Source organism: Trachypithecus francoisi, unplaced genomic scaffold (genome assembly GCF_009764315.1).
Source record: "Trachypithecus francoisi isolate TF-2019V2 unplaced genomic scaffold, Tfra_2.0 Lachesis_group2, whole genome shotgun sequence".
In the NCBI taxonomy this organism is placed as follows: Eukaryota; Metazoa; Chordata; class Mammalia; order Primates; family Cercopithecidae; genus Trachypithecus; species Trachypithecus francoisi.
In genome coordinates, this window is record NW_022681465.1 from 160689235 (window position 1) to 160707772 (window position 18538).

An 18538-nucleotide genomic window follows, 5' to 3' on the forward strand; every position below is an offset into this window, starting at 1 on the left:
TAATCCCAGCACTTGGGGGGGCCGAGACGGGTGGATCACGAGGTCAGGAGATCGAGACCATCCTGGCTAACACGGTGAAACCCCGTCTCTACTAAAAAAAAAAATACAAAAAACTAGCCGGGCGAGGTGGCGGGCACCTGTAGTCCCAGCTACTCGGGAGGCTGAGGCAGGAGAATGGCGTAAACCCAGGAGGCAAAGCTTGCAGTGAGCTGAGATCTGGCCACTGCACTCCAGCCTGGGCGGCAGAGCGAGACTCCGTCTCAAAAAAAAAAAAAATGGATCAGACTAGTTTAGAATCACAGTTATTATAATTTAGAAGTGGTTCTCAAACTTGGTTGCATATTGGAAGCACCTGGGGTAGCTTTTGAAAAATAAGAGTTCCTAGACGCCCACTCCCAGAGATTCTGATTCAATAATAACAACTGACCTTCTGGATTTGAGTCAGTAAAAGCTCTTATTTGTCCATAGTAGTGACTCAATCTCTAGCATGTTCCAAATCTCAATTCCTTACTTCGTTTCAGGTACTGTTAAAACCAGAGCTCTAAAACCAGAGCTCTTTACCCCATTTTTGTTGGTTTGCAGTTATTCTGGAAAGATGGACATATGATTACATCCATTTATTGAGCATTCAGTTTTGCAATGCAACAGCTATGTAACCAGAGATGATCTTTGTCACTGGAGAGCAATCAAGTACCTCTCTTCAAAAAATATTTATATATATATATTTTTCACTCATGAGCAGGTTCATGATATTCAAGTACCTCTCTTTCTAATAGCAAAATGCCCTCTTAATAAGTTAGTCCTTAGTTCTCTTTGGTCATTCAGCAAATATTTATTCAACACCTATTATGTACTAGGCATAGGTTTAAATACTAGGGATATGCCAGTAAATAATACATTATTTCTGTTTTCATAGAGTTTACATATTTTCCTTTTTGTGGAGGGGATAGACCAAAAAAATTAATATATATACATGTTACTCATATGTAATGTGCTGTCAGGTAGTAGTAAGTAAACATAAATAGTTAAGCCAATGAAAAAGTCCTTATTTTCCCACAATTTAATAAATTACTTGCATTCAGACCATTATATTTTTCTTTCAGATACAAGTTAATGCTGGTGAATCCTGTCCTGGAGGTTGCCTTTTGTCTGAAAATAGCTATTAGAACTTCACTGTCTCTCCTCACTTTGCTCTGTATATAACAATATAATACAAGATAGTAAAGGACAAGATAGATTTTGAAAATGTATACTTAAATTTAGTTACGGATAGTCACCATGTATATTAATGTAGTTTTTACTACTGCTGTCTAATGACAAAACCCAATTATTTTTGCATACTTTCTCTTGTGAAATATATACAGAAAACAGAGTAAATATATACTCATATAACCATCACTAAGGCCAATAAGTAGATCATTTTCAGCAGTCCAGAAGCCCCCTCCTCCATGTGCCCTATCCTGACCATAATTCTCTACCATCTCACTTTTGTAACTACCACTCTGACTTCATTTCCTTGCTTTATCTTTATTATTTTACCTCTGTATATGCATCCCTGAAAGACCTAGTTTTGCTTGTTTAAACTCTGTGTGTGTAATTATACTCTGTATTTTGTTTTGCTTTTTTTCTCTCAACATTATGTTGGAGAATCATCACTATGTGCTATGTAGCTATGTGCCATTGTGGATGAATATTTTACAATTTATCCCTTCTAGTATTGATGGATATTTGGGTTATTTCCAGTTTTTGGCGTCTATGAATAATGAACATTTTTGTCCATCTTTTCTGTTAATAGGGCAGGGGTCCCCAGTCCCCAGTCCCCAGGCTGAAGACTGGTACTGGTCCATGGCTTGTTAGGAAGCAGCCACACAGCAGGAGGTAAGGAAGCATAACTGCCTGTCAGATCAGCAGGGGCATTAGATTCTCTAGGAGCAGGAACCCTATCATGAACTGCACATGTGAGGGATCTAGGCTGCATGCTCCTTATGAGAATCTAATGCCTGATGATCTGAGTTGGAACAGTTCCATACTGAAACCCTCCCCCAACCCCACAGAAAATTTGTCTTTCACAAAACCAGTCCCTGGTGCCGTAAAACGTTGGGGACTGCTGCTATAGGGCATATATCAAGGAAAGGACTTGCTGTCATAAGGTGTGTTATGTTTCAGCTTTATTACTTTTTTTTTTTTCCTTGCCAAAAGTGACTTCCCAACTTGCACTTAACCAGCGGTTTGAGAGAGTTCCTCTTGCTTCACATCCTCACAAATACTTAAATGTGTTTTGGGATTGTTACAAGTGAAAAAAACTGAACTAAAAAAACCTACTCAATTATTCAAAGTTGAATTTCTACTTTAGAGGAATTACTTCCTAGGCCGGGGGCAGAGACTCATGCCTATAATCCCAGCACTTTGAGGCCAAATTGAGTGGATCACTTGAGGTCAGGAGTTCAAGACCAGCCTGGCCAATATGGTTAAAATGGGTGAAACCCCATTTCTACTAAAAATACAAAAATTAGCTGTGTGTGGTGGCGGGCGTCTGTAATCCCAGCTACTCGGGAGGCTAAGACAGGAGAATCCCTTGAACTCCTGAGTAGTTCAAGGGATGTTGCAGTGAGCCGAGGTCACGCCATTGCCCTCCAGCCTGGGCAACAAGAGCAAAACTCCGTCTCAAAAAAAAAAAAAATCACTTCCCAGAGGCGAAATAATGGAAAAAATAAAGAGTGCTTGGATTGTGCAGGCAACATACTAAATGCTTCATGTGAAATTTCTCACGTAATCTTAAGAAAATTCTGAAACAACAGGTCCTTTACTATATTCCCATTTAACATAGGAAAATTAAGATGTTACATAACTTCAAGTCACTTAACTAGAAGAAGTCTAATATTAGAGACACAAATTCTAGGTCTATTAAAGTTCAAGTTCATGGTGATCATGATAGTTCCTTTTCCCTCTTTCAAAATATTGAGGTGACTCTGAAAAATGATCCTTGAAGAATGGAAGGGATAACTTTTGTTTGTGATCCTAGGCAGACCTTTGAGAGGTTATATTTGTACCAAAAATGATGAGGAAAACAGATCGTCTGCAACATCCTGTGATTTTTCCACGATTACTTTATTTCTACAATGGCTATGGCACACTTCCCTGGTAAGGTTTTTGCTCTATACCTGAAAAAGAGAAATGTTAATAGTATGTTGTAAACTCCCAGTTTGGGCAAGCCCCAGGACCAACAGAAAACAGCCCTTAAGTCATTGGGCGTCCCAGAAACGGTGTTGTGTAGCCTGAACTCTCATTGCTTTCAAATATACTTTTAACTCTTATTATGTCATTAAAATTACTGTGAATCGGTCATTAGTTGGAAAGCATGAAATCATAAATCATCTTGTTTAGTGAACTATGCTAACTGCTGTGAGAAATACCAAGGTGTACCTAGATGTGGTTACAGCCATCAAGGAGCATAAAATTCAGTGGAAAGGTGGTGTCGCCAAAATTAGTTACCTATGAACTTATGAGAAAGGGTAAGGAGTATCCCAGAACGGTGGATTTTGAAATTGTCAGTGAGTTTATTGTTGAAACAGCCTCAGCAGCTCTCTGGCTGCTCCTAAGAGAATTGTTTTTCTTACCAAGGGACCAGTGAAACAAAATTGGCTTTATTCGGTCTGTTGGGAAGCAGACTAGAATGTAGAAAGTATTGCAAAAGTTGCCACTCGAGTCCCAACACTAAACCCAGTTGCCTGAGGGAGGGTTGCCCCGGGCATTTAGTTACATGAAGGCAGTCTTAAATCGTTTTTTGACTCAAAGGTAATCGTGAGCTGGCCGCGGCACCAGCTGCCCATCCTGGCCGTGAAAGTTTGCTTTCTCTGCCCTGGTCTCATGACGTCCGTTTCGAATAGATCAAGCACTTCTCTGTGGGCAGCTTTCACAAGAGATTTCGTTTTATTTAAAGAGATATGGGGTGTGCGTGGACTTCCTTCTTTGCCAAATGGCGGCTTCTACTTCCGCATATTCAAAGTCGGCAGTTGAAGTTGCAGAGGGGAGCGCAAACCCGGACTTGGCCACGCCCTGGGCTTCCGGATTTGGGCACAACAGTTCTCTCCACTCAGAACGCCTCCCCACGGTTCTGCCCCAAACTGCTCTTTTTGCTTAGGCCCTCAGCGCGTTTCCGGTCTCTCCAACAGATGGAGAAGCCGGAACCTCAACGCCGAGGCGGATCCCGTGACCGATTTAGGTGAGGTCTCGCGAGGTGTCTTTAAATCTCACGACGACAGCAGGAAAAGACTTAGCCGCACCGCCCCAATTCTAACGTCACAGTGGAGTCACACCCTTGGGCGTTCCTTAGCATGCGCGTGCGTGCTGCGCATGCGCACTTACTCTCCCCCGCCCCCGCCAGGGCTTGTCTCCGGCCAGTCGCGCGTGGGTAGAGGCCCTAGGCGGGCGTTGCGAAGGGTTGTTTGCTTGAGTTTGGACCTTGTTACGGCGCGAAGTTCCCTCCTTGGGGCGGGGGAAAGGTACCGCACCCGCTACCTAGGGTGAATGAACTGTGGCGTGGGCTGCTAAGGGCAGGCTGCAGAGTGCCCAGGCCGTGGCCATGAACTCACCCGTGGACCCTGGCGCTAGGCAGGCATTGAGGAAGAAGCCGCCCGAGCGGACTCCCGAGGTGAGGCTGGTCGACCCTGATGTGCGTCCCACAGTGCAATCGACAGCATCCCGCTGTCTGTCCGAAACCCGCGGCGACTGCCCTCTTGCCAGAGTCTCGCACCTGCTACTGGGAATCGGTTCTCTTGAGTCTCTGCCCTGACCCGGCCCTTGTCGCCAGCGGGGTGCCAGCCGCCCTTCCTGCGCGTGATGCGGTCTTAACCCGCGTACCCATCCCTTGCCGGGAACTTCTGAGTGTCGTTAAGAAAGCACCATTACTAAGTCGTATTTTCTGAGTTGGGTAATAACGAGTTTCGGAGTTAGATGCCCATTCGTTTAAGTAGACTATGAAAAACGAGATGAAAATTGTAAGGGAAGTATCTCAGCCATGTAATTTAGAAATAGTTTTTCTTTAAAGGTCCCTGAAATATTGTACGGTTGCCTAAAAAAAGATAAAGTTTTCAAAATTAGTTTAAAGGTTTGCATCCAGTCAAATGGTGAAGTCTATGGTAGATGATGCGTGTTTAAAGAACACCGCTGTAGGTACTTTTTCAGACTGTCACTGGGAAATTTTACAGTATTTTGTGCTTGGATCCAAAATTTGCTGTGTCGAGTTAACAGTTATGGTATCAGCTTAAAAGATTTTCATTAGACCTGAAGGCTTGTTTTCTGTCATGTAACTAAAACCTGTTAGCTTTGCTTATCCCGGTAGAATGCTAAGGTTTTGGGGGAAGATTTTCCTTGATTTGGAGAAGTTTCTATGACAAGTGGGACATATTTTCTAAACAAAACACTAACAACAATGTGAGTGGATTGTTGGATTGTCTTGTTTAAAGTTGCAGTAAAGGAAATGCTTTGGTTAATTCTTCCTAAGTCACTGTGGAGTTTTTCAGATACATAGTGTTTTGCATACTGAGTCTTAGTAACGTTGAGCTGACCTTTTGGGTCGTGACAATTATTCAGGCCATAATGGATGCTATGATAGGTCAAATTATGTTATTGAAGATCCTGATGTTTACATAGGAACAGCACAAATTCTGCCACTTTCCGGAGTTCTCTTTTTGAGATATACATTTATAATTCGATGAGTTTTTGTTTCCTTATGCTGATTCTTGAAGTCAGTGTGAGCTAATTGAAAGTATGAATTTGAGTAGGCAAATTCTCTTACAGCTTTTATAGCATTGGAAAGTATTATACAAGGCTTACGATGTGTAATGTAGGTTTTAATTTAATGTTTTTTTAATTTTTTATTTGAGACAGTCTCACTCTGTCGCCCAGGCTGGCATGCAGTGGCGCGATCTTGGCTCACTACAACCTTTGCCTCCCTGGTTCCAGCGATTCTTCTGCCTCAGCCTCCGGAATAGCTGGGATTACAGGCAGGCGCCACCATGCCTGGCTAATTTTTTGTATTTTTAGTAAAGACGGGGTTGCACTATGTTGCCCATTCTGGTCTCGAACTCCGACCTCAAGTTATCTGCCCGCGTTGGCCTCCCAAAAGTGCTGGGATTACAAGTGTGAGCCGCAGTTGCCCGGCTGCTTTTAATTTTAAACATTACTTGTGCTACTAAATTCACATTTTAATGGAAGAATCCTACTGCTCTTTAACAGCAGAATTATTTATTTTGAAATTGCCTATTTTATTTTATTTTATTTTTTGAGATGGAGTCTCCCTCTGTAGCCCAGGCTGGAGTGCAGTGGCGCGATCTCAGCTCACTGCAACCTCCGCCTCCCGGTCCGGTTCAAGCAATTCTCCTGCCTCACCTTCCCTAGTACCTGGGATTACAGGCACACGCCCCTATGCCCAGCTAATTTTTGTTTTTTTAGTAGAGACGGGATTTCACCATGTTGGCCAGGCTTGTCTTGAACTCCTGACTTCATGATCCTCCCGCCTTGGCCTCCCAAAGTGCTGGGATTATAGGCGTGAGCCCTGCGCCTGGCTGAAATTGCCTATTTTTGAACCTTAGGAAATTTTCTAAACTGTTCATAAAGTTATGTTGACCACTGTGTGCTGTGTAAAGTACTTTATTTTGTTTAACTGGAACAGCAGCATTGTTCAAGGGAATGCTGAACAGCTGCCCACATTACACAGAATGTAGCCCTGACATCTAGCAGCATAAGAGGTTAACTGATGCATTGGTAGTGCTTTTGAATGAGTGTAGAATTTGTTTGGGGTAAAGAAGTATGAAGAAGGAAATCCTGAATCCTAGTGATTTGTTTGTGATAAATAATTTGACGAAATTCTCGCAAGTTCATTTCTGTTTTCAGAAGGTCCTTACTTTTACTGGACTCCCAAGGGTCTATTATAAATATATTAGCTCAATGGTTGCTTATTGGGAGTCTGGCAGCTGAAGGCACTAGTCTGTGCACTCAGTTGTATCCATAAACAAAGCAGGTCTGCCCTAGTAAGACTTACATTCTGATAGCATGAAGAGGGGGGAAGGCAGATAATGAATATACTAAAAGGTAAGTTACATAATATGTAGCTTTTAATTGCTATTAAAAAAGAGCAGAGTAAGAGGGATTGAAAGCAAGGGGCAAGGGCTGGGTTGCAGTTTAAATAAGGTGGTTCGTTCGTCTGGGTTGAGAAGATGATTTTTGATCAAAGATTTGATGCATGTGATGGCATTAACTATAGGGGTATATGGAGAAAGTGCTTTCCCAGCAAAGGGAGCAATCGTTGCAAAGGCCATGTTGAGAGCATGTCTTGATGCATTCCAGGAATAACAAGCAGCTTTGTGTGACTGGAGAAGGGTGAACAGGTGTGAGAGTAGTAAGAGATGAAGGAGTGGAGATAATGATGCATAGCATAGGGCACATCATATAGAACTTTCCAAATCATTGCAAATTATTTGACTTTTCAGTGAGGGGAAGCACTGAAAGATTTTGAAGCAGAGGAGTGATATTGACCTACTTAACCTTTTTTCTTTTCTTTTCTTTTTATTTTGAGACAGAGTCTTGCTCTATCGCCTAGGCTGGAGTGCAGTGGTGCAATCTCGGCTGACTGCAACCTCCGCCACCCAAGTTCAAACGATTCTCCTGCCTCAGCCTCCTGAGTAGTGTGTGCCACCTCGCCCGGCTAATTTTTTGTATTTTTAGTAGAGATGGGGTTTCACCATGTTAGCCAGGATGGTCTCAATCTCTTGACCTCGTGATCTACCTGCCTTGGCCTCCAAAGTGCTGGGATTACAGGCGTGAGCCACCGCACCTGGCCCTGCTTAACCTTTTTTTTTACTTTTTTTTTTTTTTGAGACAGAGTCTCGCTCTGTCGCCCAGGCTGGAATGCAGTGGCGCGATCTCGACTCACTGTGACCTCCGCCTCCTGGGTTCAAGCTATTCTCCTGCCTCAGCCTCCCAAGTGGCTGGGACTACAGGTGTGCACCACCACGCCCAGCTAATTTTTGTATTTTTAGTAGAGACGGGGTTATACCATGTTGGGCAGGATGGCCTCAATCTCTTGACCTCATGATCCGCCCACCTCGGCCTCCCAAAGTGGTGGGATTACAGGCGTGAGCCACCGCACCTGGCCTACCTTTTGTTTTTAAAGAGGGTCTCACTATATTGCCCAGTTGGTCACTAATTCCTGGGCTCAACAGATTCTCCTGCTTCAGTCTCCCAAGTAGCTGGAACTACAGGCATGTGCCACTACACCTGACTCCCCTATTGGGTAGTCTCCTGTCTGCTGTGTTGAGAATAGACTGCAGGTGTTTAGGGGCAAAAGCAGTAAGTTAAAGGCTATTATTGCATTAAATCAGGTAAGAGATGATGGTAACTCTGACTAAGGTGATAGTGATAGTAATGGAAGTGGTGAGAAGTGGTTAAGTTTTAGAAATATTTTGCAGGGTTAGCCAACAGGATTTGCTAATAGATCAGATGTGGACCTTGAGGAAAAGAGAAGAATCAAGCATGACTTCAAGGTTTTTGGCCTAAATAACTGGAGTGTTGGAGTTGTAGTCAGAGAGGTTTGAGCTGCCATCAGCGAGATGGGGAAAGCTGCCGGAGGAGTAGGTTTTAGGGGCAAGATCAGAAATTCAGTTTTGAACATGTCAAGTTTGAAATGTCTGTTAGAAATGAGTAAGAAGTTGCATATACAAATTTGTATCACTAAGAAGGCTGGGCTGGAGATAAAAATTTTGTAGTCATCAGCTTATAGATGTTGAAAGTCGTGAGACTGGGTAAAATTAGCAAGTAGTGAGTGTACACAGAGAATAGAAGAGGACCAAGGACAGTGAATGCCATGGGACATGAGATCAATATAAGGTCGGGGAGAAGAGTAGAAATCAGCAAAGGAGAATGGGTGGAAGCAAACAGTGCAGTAGGAGAAAAACCGAGAGAGTGGTGGTGTTATAGAAGCCAAATTAACAAGCTGTAAAATAGAAGGGGATAAAGTTATTTGTTCAGCTTATTTTTCCTTGAATACCTACTGGGTGCAAAATGTTGTGAAAAATATACAAAGGGGTAAGAATTAGTATGTTGAAATCATTTGTTTGTTTCGTATAATTGATGAGTAAATAATGAGTAAAGAACTCTTTGTGTTTCTGGGTCAAAATGAATTGTTCCTTTATTTTGAACCATCTGTTGTCCTTAGGTGGAACTATCAACTCAGGCATAGTCCTGGTGAGCCAGACATCAAGAACAGACACATGTTGTAAAGTGTGCCATTTAGATATCTTTCTAACACTGTGTGTGTGTGTAAGAGATTTCTCCTACTTATAGATTCAGCTTCCACAGAACATTGTCTTTCCTGAGCTAGTTCTCTGATTTCCTTTTTCAATTTGCAAAGATATTCTTATGGAAAATTTTAGACTTAAATACTCTATGGACAATTAAGTGCACTAAAACAACAAAAGCTGTTAAGGTACAGACATACCTCCCAGATACTGCAGGTTTGGTTCCAGACCACTGTAGTAAAGCCAATATCCCAATAAAGTGAGTCACGTGAATTTTATTTCTTAGTGCATATAAAAGTTGTTTACACATATAGTAGTCTACTGTGTGTAATAGCCTTATGTCTAAAAAAAGTATATACCTTAATTTAAAAATACTTTATTGCTAAAAACACTAACCAGTCATTTGAGCCTTCAGCTAGTTGTCATCTTTTAGCTGGTGGAGGGTCTTGCCTTAGTGTTGATAGCTGCTGACCGATCATGGTGGTGGTTGCCGAAGGTTGGGGTGGCTGTAACAGTTTGTTAAAATAAAACAATGAAGTTTGCTGCATCAATTGACTTCCTTTCATGACAGATTTCTTTTTAGCATGTGATACTGTTTGATAGCATTTTACCTGCAGTAACTTCTTTCAAAATTGGTGTCTTCCCAGACTCTGCTGCTGCTTTATCAACTAAGCTTAAGCTTATGTGATATTCTAAATGCTTTGTTGTCATTTGAACAGTATTTATATCATCTTCACCAGGAGTAGATTTTCTCAAGAAATGACATTTTTTGCTAATGCATAAGAGGCAGCTTTTCATCCACTCAAGTTTTATCATGAGATTGCAGCAATTTAGTCACACCTTCAGGTTCCATCTCCATTTTTTTTTCTTTCTCCCCTTTTTTTTTTCTTTGAGACAAGATCTCATTCTGTTGCCCAGGTTGGAGTGCAATGGCATAATCACAACCCACTGCAGCCTCTACTTCCCAGGCTCAAGCGACCCCACCACAGCCTCCTGAGTAGCTGGTACTACAGGCGCATGCCATCATGCCTGGCTGATTTTTTTTTTTTTTTTTTTTTTCTGGTAGAGACGAGGCCTTGCTATGTTGCCCAGGTTGGTCTTGAACTCCTGGACCCAAGCAATCCTTCCACCTTGGCCTCCCAAAGTGCTGGGAGCCAGCCCAGGCTCCATTTCTAATTCTAGTTTTCTTGCTATTTCTACCACACATACAGTTGCTTCCTTCACTGAAGTGTTGTACCCCTCAAAGTCATTCATAAGGGTTGCAGTGAACCTCTTTCAGACTCCTGTTAGTGGTGATATTTTGACCTCCTCCCATGCTTCACAATTTTTTTTTTCTCTTTTAAGTGATAGTCTCACGACATTGCCCGGACTGGTCTTGAACTCCTGGGCTCAAGTGATCCTCCCACCTCAGCCTCCCAAAGTGTTGGGATAACAGGCGTGAGTCACCATGCCTGGCCCACAGATGGTTTTAATGGCATCTGGAATGACGACGAATCATTTCAAGAAGGTTTTCAATTTTCTTTTCATAGATCTGTTAGAGGAATTACTATGTATTTCAGCTGTAGCCTTATGAAATGTGTTTCTTAAATAACAAGACTTGAAGGTTGAAACTTTTCCTTGATCCATGGGCCACAGCATGGATGTTGGGTTTGCAGGCCTGAAAATATCACTAATCTCCCTGTATACCTCCATGTGAGCTCTTGAGTGACAAGATGCATTGTCAATGAGTAGTAGCATTTTGAAAGGAATCTTTTTTTCTGAGCAGTGGGTCTCATCGGTCTCATCAGTGGGCTTAAAATATTCAGTAACCCATACTGTAAACAAACGTGCTGTCATTTAGGCTTTGTTGTTTATTTATTGAGCACAGGCAGAGTAGATTTAACACAATTCTTAAGGGCCTTATGGTTTTCAGAATAGTAAATGATCATTGGCTTCAACTTAAAGGCACCAGCGGCATTATCCTCTAACAGGAGTCAGCCTGTCCTTGGAAATTTTGAAGCTAGGCATTGATTTCTCCTCTCTAGTTATGGAAGTCTTAGGTGGCATCTTCTTCTGATATAAGGCTGTTTTGTCTACATTGAAAATCTGGTTTTTAGTGTAGCCACGATCGTTAATTATCTTAGATCTTCAGGATAACTTACTTTTTATGTTAGTGGAGGTGGCTTTTTTTCTTAAACTTCATGAACCAACTTCTACTAGTTTCAAACTTCTTCTGTAGCCATCTCATCTCTCAGCCTTTTAAGAATTGAAAAGTTAGGGCCTTGCTCTGGATTAGATTTTGGCTTAAGGGATCGTTGTGGCTGATTTGATCGTCTATCTAGACCACTCACACTTTCTCCATATCAGCAATAAGACTTTTTCACTTTTTTTTTTTAAATAATTTTTTTGTCCACTAAAGTAACACTTTTAATTTTCTTCATGTGCTTTTTCTTTGCATTCACAACATAGCTAAATGTGAGGTGCAAGAGGCCCGGCTTTGGGCCATTGTTAGCCTTCCTAAGTTTAATCATTTCTAGCTTTTGACTTAAAGTGAGAGATATGTGACTCTTTTCACTTGAACACTTAGAGGCCATTGTAGGGTTATTAATTGGCCTAATTTCCATATTGTTATGTCTCAGGGAATAGGGAGGCCCCAGGAGAGAGGGAGAGAGAGAAGAGGGAACAGCCAGTGAAACAGTCGGAACACATAACATGTATCAATTAAGTTTGCCATCTTACATGGGCACAGTTTGTGGTGCCCCAAAACAATTACAATAGTAACATGAAAGATTGCTGATCACAGGCCACCATAGCAAATATAATGAAAAAGTTTGAAATGTTGTGAGAATTACCGAAATGTGACACGGAGACATGAAGTGAGCATGTGCTGTTGAAAAAAATGGTGCCGATGGACTTGGTTGATGCAGGGTTGTCATGAACCTTCCATTTGTATTTTAAAAAAAAGAAGAAAAAAGAAAACTACCCCACAATACCAGCCAAGCACAATAAAAACAGGGTATGCCTGTACGTCTTTGTGCCATTATGCCAGGATTCCTTAAAGAAGCTACAGGCATAATTAGACCTTGAACTTGGCTGTTTCTCAACTCAGTCCACATTTAATACCATTCTTTATAATCTTTCTTATTTTACTTCAGAACGAACTCCTTATATTTCCCTTAATGTTTATTTCCCTCTCAGTGCTTGATGCCATGATTTGCACATATTAAATGATGAATAAATATTTTGCAAGCCAAGATTTGGAAATACATTTTGTAAAGTCGTATGTTAAAAAGGTAGTACTTACTATTCATTAGAACTGCTAACTTTGTGTTTCTTGGACAGTCTTACTCAGCAGCTTGGTTTCAATTAGTTGTTATATGCTAATGCCTCCTAGGACTATGTTTTCCAACTTACCCCCTAAATTTTATGTGCTTCAGCCTCATATATCTAACCACCTTGTCCTCCAGGTTCTTCAACCACTTGTCCTAAATTGAGCCATCATCATTCCTCATCCTTCATAATCTGTTGGCAACTGGCCAAGTTGCTGTCACTAGAAATTTGTATTATTTCTCTTCATTCCTCATAGATGCAACTTGCCACTAAACTTTATCCCCTGAATCTTTTTATTTGCCCTTTTCTTACTAGTTTTACTACTCTAGTTCAGGCTATTTTATTGTTTCTACCCCCAAATTATTGCTTGAGTCATTGAGTCTTGCTGCTAGAGTGATCTTCCTCTCAGATCTGATTATGTTCTACTCTTGCTCAGAATTTTATTTCTCATTTCCTAGGTATAGATTAACAATATGTTATTCAAATCATTTTTGTGAATTAAAAGAGGAGCTATTAATATTTATGTCAGAATAACAGGTTAAAGAGGGACTGTCCCACTTAAACTGAGATATGGTTACCTCACGCAGATGATAACATTAATTTGTACATTCATTTAAGAAATAATATATCCGACATTGAAAACCAAGGTTGTAGAGAGGAGCTGGGACATGGTCCCTATTCATCAATGACTTGGAAGACATAAGAAAACGTAAATGTAATAAATGTTTTAGTTATTAGTGACAAAAGTATGAGTAGGGCTTTGGGATTGCAAGATGGGGAAAGGAACAAGCTTCATGGAGGAGCATTAAATTCAGTGATAAATGTCATGAATTGATTTCTGGATGATCAAGAGAGGTCATTCCAAGCAGAGAGGCAGGAGCAAAAGTACTGGTGGTGGAAAGCCATGGATAGTTGCAGAATAAGAAGCCAATCTGTAAGTCTAGAGCAGGCATTCCCATTGGAAGTGATACCGCTCCCAAAGATGCAAAAATTGCTTTTTAGGGGAGTGGGAAATAAATCGTAGCTATTGGTATGGTTTGTGGCCCTCCAAAACTCAACCCTAAACTGACAGTGTCTTATTCCTTAGTATTTAATTAGACATCGGGGAGTGCTTAGGAAAAATTGTCTGAAAGGTTCTTTGGGAGGGGGTGAAAATTTTAAAAAAGTTGCAAAACACTATGCTAATGCCTAGGATGTTTGGGGATGATGGTACATGATGTCAGATGTTAAATGATGAAGCTGGACGTACTAGCAGGGTTTGGATAATTTCAGAAATTTGAATTCCATCTTATAAATAAAGGAGAAAGAACCATTGCAGGGTTTAAAGCCTGGAAATAAGATCACTTTTATAAAGACTACTATGTGAGCATTTTGGAGATGTAATTGAGTGGGGCGGAGCAGAGTAGAGACAGGGAGGCTTGTATGTATACAGGTAGACTGGACGTATATTTTATCCCAACTGGGATATTTTCCATGTGAAAGGTAAGACTACTAGTGATTATTCTAAGATAATACGGAAACAAAGAAGTATGTTTTGTTGTTAGAAACAAGTGCAGTAGTTCAGGTGTGAGATAAGGTCCTGGACCCAGTGGTGGATGCAGTTAAGTGGGATAGTGAGATATTAAAGAGGTAGAATTGCCCCAACCTGGTCACTGGTTGGAAAGATGATTTCTCCCCCTCCCCCAGACTTTTTTTGAAAACTTTGAAATGGACTATAAAACATAAAATCCATATGCCCTAAATATACATTGCCAGATTAGTTTGTTTTGTTTTGTTTTGATTTTTGTGAGATGGAGTTTCGCTCTTGTCTCCCAGGCTGGATTGCAATGGCATGATCTCAGCTCACCACAACCTCTGCCTCCCGGGTTCAAGCGATTCTCCTGCCTTAGCATCCCAAGTAGCTGGGATTACAGGCGCCCGCCACCATGCCTGGCTAATTTTTGTATTTTTAGTAGAGATGTGGTTGCACCATGTTGGCCAGGCTGGTCTGGAACTGCTGACCTCATGATTCGCCTACTTCAGCCTCCCAAAGTGCTGGGATTACAGATGTGAGCCCTGCACCCACGCCTGGCTACTTTTTGTATTTTCAGTAGACACGGGGTTTCTCCATGTTGGTCAGGCTGGTCTCGAACTCCCAACCTCAAGTGATCCGCCCTCCTTGGCCTCCCAAAGTGGTGGGATTCCAGGCGTTAGCCATTGCACCCAGCTATTGCCACATTAATTTTCACAAACATATTTTACTGTGTATATCATGATACAGAATATAGATAAAGAATATTAGCAGCACTCCAGAAATTTCCCCTTTTTCCTTCTCAGTCAATATCCTCCCAAAGGAAACCACTGTTATGGTTCTGTCATTGTAGATTTGTTCTTTGTGCTTTTGAACTTAATTTGAGTGGAGTGGTTTTTTTCTTTGTTTTGTTTTGTTTTTAAAGACAAGGTCTTGCTGTGTTGCCCAGGTTAGCCTCCAGCCCCTGGGCTCAAGCAGTTTTCCCAAGTAGCTGGGAGTGCAAGTGTGTACCACCATGCCCAGCTCATTGTGAATATTCTTTCTGGCAGCCAAGAGGACTATGAAGCTACCTTAGTTCTTTGCATTTTGCCTTTGTACTGGACTTTGAACCTCCTCTCTTGGGGCTTTCATTGTTATTCATCTGATTATCTATCCTTTATATCCTGACACTAAAATCTCTCCTGTTTCTGTGCATTGCATAGGATGGGAACAGTATGGTACGGTGTTACTGGCCTTTGCATTTTGCATTTGGACAAGCCTACTTCAAATCTGGACTCCAGTTCTGAGAATTTGGCCCTAGGCAAGTTATCTAACTTCTCTAGGACTGAATATCTTTTTGGGATTCTTGTGTGGACCAAATGAGATAATATATGTGAAATAATTAGCAAAGTGTCTTGATAATAAACAGTAAATGATAGTCTACATATTAGGTGACTATTTTCTCTTTCTGGAAAACCATCCTCTGGCCTGGCACATTCTGATTCTTCACTAAAATCTCTAGTGCTCTTTTGCAGAATTGTGCATCCTTCCTTCCTTACTTTTCCACTCCTCTGTGTTCCTAGATACTTTGCGCCTTCTTCCACCATAGTAATTACTGTGCTGTGTTATGATTACTTGCATATTTCTCTGATTGTAAGCTCCTTGAAGACAGTGAGTATACCCTTATCTCCCAGTGTTCATTACACAGTACTTGGTACATAGTAAATATCTAAATATTTGTAGAATAAATGACTTTAAAAAGAAAAGCAAGGCTGGGTACAGTGGCTCACGCCTGTAATCCCAGCACTTTGGGAGGCTGAGGCGGGCAGATCACCTGAGGTCGGGAGTTCGAAACCAGCCTGACCAACATGGAGAAACCCCGTCTGTACTAAAAATACAAAATTAACCGGACGTGGTAGCGCACACCTGTAATCCCATCTACTTGGGAGGCTGAGGTAGAAGAGTCACTCGAACCCGAGAGGCGGAGGTTGCGGTGAGCAGAGATTGTGCCATTGTGCACTCCAGCCTGGGCAACTAGAGTGAAACTCTGTCTCACAAAAAAAAAAAAAAAAGAAAAATATTGTTCCTTTACTATTCTAACAGTGATTTCTACTGGTCTCATATTTAAAGTGCTGAGATGAAAAGGCTTGATGAAGTTTGGCAAAATGGCAAAATTTGCTATTACTATTCTCATTAAGAATAAAGTAGCATTGCCATAAACAGTGTTTTACCTGGCAGTTCTTGAGAGAGAATTCATATGGAGGAAACGTAGTAATATCTTGGAACAAATACTCCTTTTCTGCATGGCTTCAAAACACATTTGCAGGGAACATCACAGAAAAATATATATAAATTCCAGTTTTAACTGTTTATGTTCTTTCACCAGATGATTCAAAACGTCTGGGCAAATTTTCATGCTCTGCTAGGTGTTAATGTAATTGCCTACTTAAAATCAGAAAAAGTTTTTTTTTTTTTTTTTAAGAACTAGGTCTTTTTGGCTATTAAAAGTTAAAGAGGCAGCTGGAAATTCAAAAAATGTAAAATTTAGTATATTATAATCATTTATTAATCTGTTAACAGAATTTAGAAAAGTGATCTTCAAATGTACACTTGTAGAGTTTTTTTCTGAATTGGCGAAAGAGCACTATTGTACTTGGAGTCATTTTGGAGTGAGTCACTGTGCACATCCCTGGTTGGCAGAACAAAGATTCTGTTGTGCTTTTCCACAGCAGATGCACATTCAGAGGGTTCCTTGGAAAGAAAAAGGACTTATTTATACTTCTGGGGCGCCTTGACCTTCATTTGTAAATCCAGTTGGATAGAAAGGGAATGTTAGATCTGGATGAGACCTGGATTGTCTGGATGAACATCTTTTCCAGGCCCATCATTTTGCGTGTGTTGGAGATTCCCAACTCGGTGAGCTTGACTACAGAATGAGCAATTTTATTAAAAACTTTAGATTGTGGAGGCATAACCACCGCATGTTTGATGTTCCTTTGGCATTACGAGACACATTCTCCCCTATTTTAATAAAATTGCTCATTCTGTTTTTATTTACAGCCAGACCTTAGTTTACCCAGGCTGGTCCAATGTGAAGTGAAATGATAAACACAATGCTACAGAGTTTACAATCAGTCTGTCCCTTGCAGGGACCAAGATTTTTGTCTTTAGTCAAGCTCATCATGCCTGCCTCCTCCTTCCCTTTGGAGAATTCTGAGGGAAGTTCCTCAGTCTCTCAGAATCAAAATCTTAAGTGTCTGAACTTCCAAATGACCACAGCTTTTCTCAAGTTAAGAAGTCAAACTAAAATAGGTTACCATCCTCTGGTTTTTTTAGGAAAGAGTTTATGAGTGTCACAATGTCTGGTGTGGAGTTTGGATTATTTATAGGATTATTAAATGACATGACTCTCTGAGGCACAGGTGAATACATAATTTTTTTTGAGGGAGACTGCCTGATGAACATTTGTGCAGTAAATATTTTTTAAGCACCGTTTCATGTGCCAGAGTTAAAAGATTAAAGGTAGTTCTTCCATCTAGGGAGGAGATAGCAAAACACATAGACAATTAAAATATGGCCTGATTAAATACTGTGATAATTATAAATATCAGGGGCTCAGGAGTTTGTAGGAAGGCCTTTGTGGGAGAAGAGCAAAGGGTAGGCAGCTGCTGTTCAAGTTGTTTTAGAAAAGAGAACCCTGATGAGTTTAAGATACAGTTGGCCCTCCATATCCATGAGTTTTGCATTTTCCAACCAAGGATGGAAAATAAGTTAGGCCCATGATCGTTGTGCCTGTGCTGAACATGTACAGATATTTTTCTTGCTAGTATTTCCTAAACAGTACAGTATAGCAACTCTTTACATAGCATTTCCACTGTATTAAGTATTAATAAATAATCTAAAGTAGTGATTTAAAGCATACAAGGCCAGGTGTAGTGGCTCATGCCTGTGATCCCAAAATGTTGGGGGCTGAAGTGGGTCCTCAAACTCCTGGTTGCTTGAGCCCAGGAGTTTGAAACCTGCCTGACCTGGTGAAATCCTGTCTCTAAAAAAAAGTACAAAAATCAGCAGGGTGTGGTGGTGCATGCCAGTTACTCAGGAGGCTGAGATGGGAGGATCGCATGAGCCCAGGAGGTTGAGGCTGCCGTGAGTTGTGATCGTGCCACTGCACTTCAGCCTGGGCGACACAGTGAGACCCTGTCTGGAAAAAAAAAAGAAAAAGAAAATAAAGCATATCAGAGGATGTCTGTAGGTTATATGCAAATACTATACCATTTTATATAAGGGACTCAAGTGTCTGTGGGTTTTGAAATCCACAAAGGCTTCTGGAATGAATTCCCAGTGGATACCAAGAAACAACTATATATAGAAATTTAGGTGAAGAAAGGAAGGTGTGTTTCTTTTTTTGTTGTTGTTTTTTGAGATGGAGTCTCGCTCTGTCGCC

General features: G+C 41.1%; 1 protein-coding gene across 7 annotated transcripts in view; it reads left to right on the plus strand.

Moving 5' to 3' along the window:
• Positions 1–4362: 4362 nt before the first annotated feature.
• The window catches only part of RAPGEF6 (Rap guanine nucleotide exchange factor 6), a 224999-nt gene continuing 210823 nt past the window's right edge, over positions 4363–18538 (plus strand). For 2 of the 7 annotated variants that reach the window (XM_033181328.1, XM_033181329.1), the window contains exon 1: positions 4583–4651. In XM_033181328.1, the coding sequence (XP_033037219.1) occupies positions 4583–4651 (69 nt within the window). Of the gene's footprint in view, positions 4652–18538 lie in introns of all 7 variants that reach the window. The other 5 variants (XM_033181331.1, XM_033181325.1, XM_033181327.1 and 2 more) reach the window with 5 other exon arrangements.